At 41.5% G+C, this 5,593-nt stretch overlaps 1 protein-coding gene across 1 annotated transcript; it reads left to right on the forward strand.

Moving 5' to 3' along the window:
- Window positions 1–558: 558 nt before the first annotated feature.
- Window positions 559–5,587, forward strand: LOC123965396 (protocadherin beta-16-like; the record flags this gene model as incomplete). The annotated part of the gene is made up of 2 exons (XM_046041921.1): window positions 559–3,093; window positions 4,010–5,587. Coding segments are annotated over exons 1-2 (4,005 nt in total), but the record flags the coding sequence as incomplete, so codon positions are not given.
- Window positions 5,588–5,593: the final 6 nt, after the last annotated feature.

The raw sequence follows: 5,593 nt of genomic DNA on the forward strand, positions 1-5,593 counted from the left end.
ATAATAACAATAACAATAACAACAACAACAACAACAACAACAACAATAATAATAATAATAAAAAGTTTTCACTATAGACTTTGGTTGTGTTTATTTATTTATAGAGACAGTGGCACCATTTAGGGACATATCATGCTAATCTTGAAATCTGACTGTGATGAATTATCCCATGAAATACACAGTATAAAAACACGTTAATGACTAACACAACACACTACTGATCCTGCATGTCCATTCCGTTCTCTCTCTCTCTCTCTCTCTCTCTCTCTCTCTCTTTGTATTCATCAGGCAGAGGACTAGAATGAGCAAACATTAACTTATTTTTATTGCCAAATATGCCATTACTATACAGAATGACATCCCAAAGACCAAACTCGTGGAGTTCGATGCCTGGTTATACGAGTTATATATTATATCCTCTAAGTGACGCTGTTGCCTGGTAAATCAATTCTACTGTGCATCCTGAGGCAGTGCTGTTCCCTCCCCTGTCACTGCGTTTTACAAGAGGAGATGATCTCTGTTTCATATGAGCTGGTGATCATCGGCTACGGAGTTGATTTCAACTTCTATCGCTGATATAAATTAACCTGGAACATTTGCCTTTTTTTCTCAGTGAGTTTAAATCTTAATTCCATTGTTCGGTTTGCTTGAAGGCCCTCTTATCAAATGGCATCAAAAGAACATCATCGAGACAGCGATGTAAGATGGCGATTTCAAGGGGCAATGTACATGGTTTTCTTTCAGTTTATTTTTCTTTGTCAAACGGAAGCACAGATCCGATATTCGATCCCGGAGGAGATGAAGAAAGGCTCCCTTGTTGGAAATGTCGCACAAGACCTTGGTTTGGATTTGAAAAGACTCCGTTCTGGTCGGGCCCGTATTGTGACCGGAGAAAACATCCAGTACACCGAGCTGAAGGCAGACAAAGGGACTTTGGTCGTGAATGAGAGAATAGATCGAGAGCAGCTTTGTGGAGATGTAACACCATGCAGCTTTACATTTGAGATTTTATTGGAAAACCCGATGGAGTTGCACCCTGTCACCATAGAAGTCTTGGACGTAAACGACAACGTTCCTACTTTCCAAAACAGACACTTGGAATTTGAAATAAGCGAATCGGCAGCTCTTGGTTCCCGTTTTGTTTTAGAGAGTGCGGACGATGCTGATGTTGGGGAAAACGGTCTGCAGAATTACATTTTAACTCCGAACAACAATTTTGTTTTGAAACAACATGTTAATCCGGACGGAAGTAAATATGCCGAAATGGTGCTTCAGAAACCCTTAGACAGAGAAGAACAGCCACACCTGTCTTTAAAACTGCTGGCTGTGGACGGAGGAAATCCACAAAGATCGGGTACAGTAAATATAGACGTCAATATCTTAGATGCTAATGATAATGCTCCTGTGTTTAATCAATCTGTGTATAAAGCCACGGTGATTGAAAACGCTCCAAAAGGCACTTACATTGTTACTGTAAATGCCAGCGACATAGACAGCGGTTCATATGGACAAGTAACGTATTACTTTTCAAAATCAAAAGCAGGAATCGCTGATTTGTTCAATATAGATGAGGCTACTGGGAGAATATATGTGGTAGAGGAAATAGATTTTGAAAAAGACAAAAAAATTGAGTTCAGAGTTGAAGCTAAAGATCAAGGCGGACTGACAGATTCTAGCAAAGTTGAGATTGAGGTTATAGATGTAAATGATAATGCCCCGGTCATTAACGTGATGTCCTTCACGAGTCCTGTGTCAGAAGACTCCACTGCTGGTACCACCATTGGCATAATTAATGTTAAGGATCTTGATTCCGGTGAAAACGGAAAAGTAAAGTGCACGATCGAAGGCAATGTTCCTTTTACAATTAAATCCAATGTGAGAAATTACTTTGCGTTGATGACTGATGCTTCATTAGATCGCGAAAAGCTGTCAGAAAGTAACATCACTGTCATTGCCTCAGATGCAGGGTCGCCTCCCCTCTCAGTTAAAAGAACCTTTTATCTGAAGGTCTCGGATGTCAATGATAATCCTCCAGTGTTTCAACAAAGTTTTTACAATGCGTTTATCGCAGAGAATAACTCTCCAGGTGTATCTGTACTAAGCGTTAATGCTAAAGACCCTGATGAAAACCAAAACGCCCGTATTTCCTATATTTTGGAAGAGTACGAGATCGGTGGATCTCCAGTTTCCGAATATGTTTCAGTAAATGCAGAAAGCGGAGTGATACACGCTGTGCGGTCATTTGATTATGAGCAAATCAAACAGCTGGTTTTCGTCGTCAAAGCGCAGGATGGAGGCTCCCCTCCACTCAGTAGCAACGTGACTGTGAAAATAATGATCCAGGACCAGAACGACAACCCACCTCAGGTTCTGTACCCAGTCCAGACTGGTGGCTCTCTGGTGGCTGAAATGGTGCCTCGTTCAGCAGATGTGGGCTATCTGGTCACTAAAGTGGTGGCTGTTGATGTGGACTCTGGACAGAATGCCTGGCTCTCCTATAAATTGCAGAAAGCCACAGACAGGGCGCTGTTTGAAGTGGGCTTACAGAATGGAGAAATAAGAACTATCCGCCAAGTGACTGATAAAGATGCTGTGAAACAAAGACTGACTGTTATAGTGGAGGACAACGGGCAGCCCTCTCGTTCAGCTACAGTCATTGTTAACGTGGCGGTGGCGGACAGCTTCCCTGAAGTGCTGTCGGAGTTCACTGACTTTACACAGGACAAGGAGTACAATGACAACCTGACTTTTTACTTAGTGCTGGCTTTGGCTGTAGTTTCCTTCCTCTTCATCACGTGTTTAGTGGTTATTATATCAGTGAAAATCTACAGATGGAGACAGTCTCGCGTCCTGTATCACTCCAATCTCCCTGTGATTCCGTATTATCCACCACGTTACTCAGACACTTTGGGGACAGGGACTCTCCAGCACGTGTACAACTACGAGGTATGCAGGACGACTGACTCCAGAAAGAGTGATATGAAATATATGCAGCCGATGAGTCAAAGTTTAGTGAGTGTGGATGGAGCTGGGGCTGATACACCACAGGTGGATAAGGAACTCTCAGGAAACTGTTCTCAAATGTCAACACTGGTGAGTGATATATTTAAAATTCTTTTGTCTGTTTTCTCCTGAAGTGTTTTGATAAAAGTTTTTCGCGCACGGCTGTCATTAGGAATTCAGTGTCACTGTCCATGGTGCTTGAACGGTCACATCATTTTGAAATATCTTTCTTTACGTCTTGTAGTGCAAACAGAGCTATTTATATTCCTATAAAATGCTTAACATACTACCGCACAATGAGATAATTAAACATTATCACACTAATCACAATCTATTGTTTTGGCAGTTTCATCCGTCCATTTTAAGATTATCCAGTTACAGGTCGTAGAACTTAATCCATGGGAGGGGCATCAACCATTTTATACGTTTATTTTGATGCATGTTTTTTTCACTCATTTATATTGAGTATTCCCACTGTGAGCAATCCGAAATTGTGTTTCAATACGAAAACAAACTCTCTACACATTTCACAGGGGAAAAAGTATTGTAATTATTTGACGAGTAAAATTTGAAAGCAATGTGATTTCAGCATTACCTTAAACTAGATGCTTTTGTGGAAAAGGCCCTTCTCAGTGTACAAGTATGAACTTCATCCATACTGCTTCAATATGTAGAGCTTTATTCAGATGTTTTAAGTAATAAAAACATCACCATAAGCTTGACAAGATTAACATGCAACATTTGAACGGTTCAAAACAATGTGCACACCACATACATTACCATTGTTGGGCTCTGAGCGCCGCTGTTGATACATCACTGACTTACTGTCTAAATAATCTGTGCAGCGGTCCACCCCTTTAATTCATTTCAGTGTTTCACTGCTTGGAAAGAAGACGGTCTGGCCGTCACGTTTAAAGTGCAGCGTTTTCCGTGGACTTTTGTTCTGCTGATAATATCGCTGCCTTTTCCGTTTATGGATTTAAATACATCAGTTTTAAATTGAAAGGATTACTGCGTCTCTTCCTCTGGATTCATGATGGCTTCTATGCGGATAACTGCTCGCAGAGGCCGATGGCAAGCACTGTTTGTCATTCTTTGTCTTTTCAAGCTGAGCTCAGTGACTGGACAGGCTCGATATTCCGTACCGGAGGAGCAGGCAGAAGGCTCTTTTGTTGGAAACATTGCTAGAGATTTAGGTTTGGATGTGGCGAGGCTCATATCAGGCAAAGCTCGTATTATTACAAAGGGCAGCCGACAGTACGTTGATTTAAACCGAGACAAAGGCACTCTTGTTATTAAAGAGCGAATCGACCGAGAAGAACTGTGTGGAAAGACGACGCCCTGTAGCTTTAGTTTCGAGGTCATTTTAGAGAATCCAATCCAGCTTTATCGGGTGACGGTGGAGGTAACAGACATAAACGATAACAGTCCGTCGTTCCCAAAGGATGAAATCAATTTGAAAATTGTTGAAAGTGCTGCATCAGGGACTCGTTTCTCACTAGAGAGTGCTGACGACCCTGATGTTGGTGTTAATGATATTCAGAAATACACTCTTAAACCCTCAGATATTTTCAAATTGGAGGTACAGAGCCAGCCTAATGGAGGAACATTTATCGAAATGGTTTTACAAAACCCGTTAGACCGAGAAAAAGTGGAGACTCACACACTCGTGCTGATTGCTTCAGATGGAGGTGAGCCGCATAGATCAGGGACAGTGCGTATTCATATCACTGTGCTGGATGCTAACGATAATGCGCCAGTTTGTAGCCAGCCTGTTTATAAAGCAGATGTGAAGGAGAATTCTCCTGAAGGAACTGTGGTAACCACTGTTAGTGCAAATGACCCAGATAAAGGAGTTAATGGAGAGGTGACTTATTCCCTAGCGCATGTTGTCAGAGAATCGAAGCAGCTGTTTGAAGTGAATGTTAAAACTGGAGAGATTAAAGTTGCAGGTAAACTGGATTTTGAAAAATCTAAGACTTATCAATTAAATGTTAAGGCTAGTGACCACGGGGGGTTTTCAGATACATGCAAGGTTATTATTCAAATAATGGACGAAAATGACAACTTGCCTACAATACAGCTTATGTCATTTTCTAACTCGATAGCGGAGGATTCTCCTCCAGGTACAACTATAGCTGTTCTTAACGTCGATGACGAAGACTCTGATGGTAACGGTGTTGTCAAGTGCTCCATTAACTCTGATGTACCTTTTAAAATTGAGTCTTCATTAACAGGATATTACTCCATAGTAACCGAAGACTTCTTGGACAGAGAAAGTATTCCTGAGTACAATATCACCATATCAGTATCTGATCAAGGCTCCCCGCCTCTGTCTAGCAGTAAAAACATCAACGTAAAAGTGTCTGATGTGAATGACAGCCCACCCAGATTTGATCAATCAGAATATATTAAGACTGTACCAGAGAACAACTCTCCTGGATTTTCGGTGTTTACTCTAAGCGCTAGTGATGCAGACTGGGGCCAGAACGCTCGGGTTTCTTACTTTGTGGAGGAGAAAGAGATTAACGGGGTATCTGTGTCTTCGTTAGTGTCAGTGAATTCAGAAAATGGCGTCATTCATGCAGTG

This window comes from Micropterus dolomieu, unplaced genomic scaffold (assembly GCF_021292245.1).
Source record: "Micropterus dolomieu isolate WLL.071019.BEF.003 ecotype Adirondacks unplaced genomic scaffold, ASM2129224v1 contig_9617, whole genome shotgun sequence".
NCBI lineage: Eukaryota > Metazoa > Chordata > Actinopteri > Centrarchiformes > Centrarchidae > Micropterus > Micropterus dolomieu.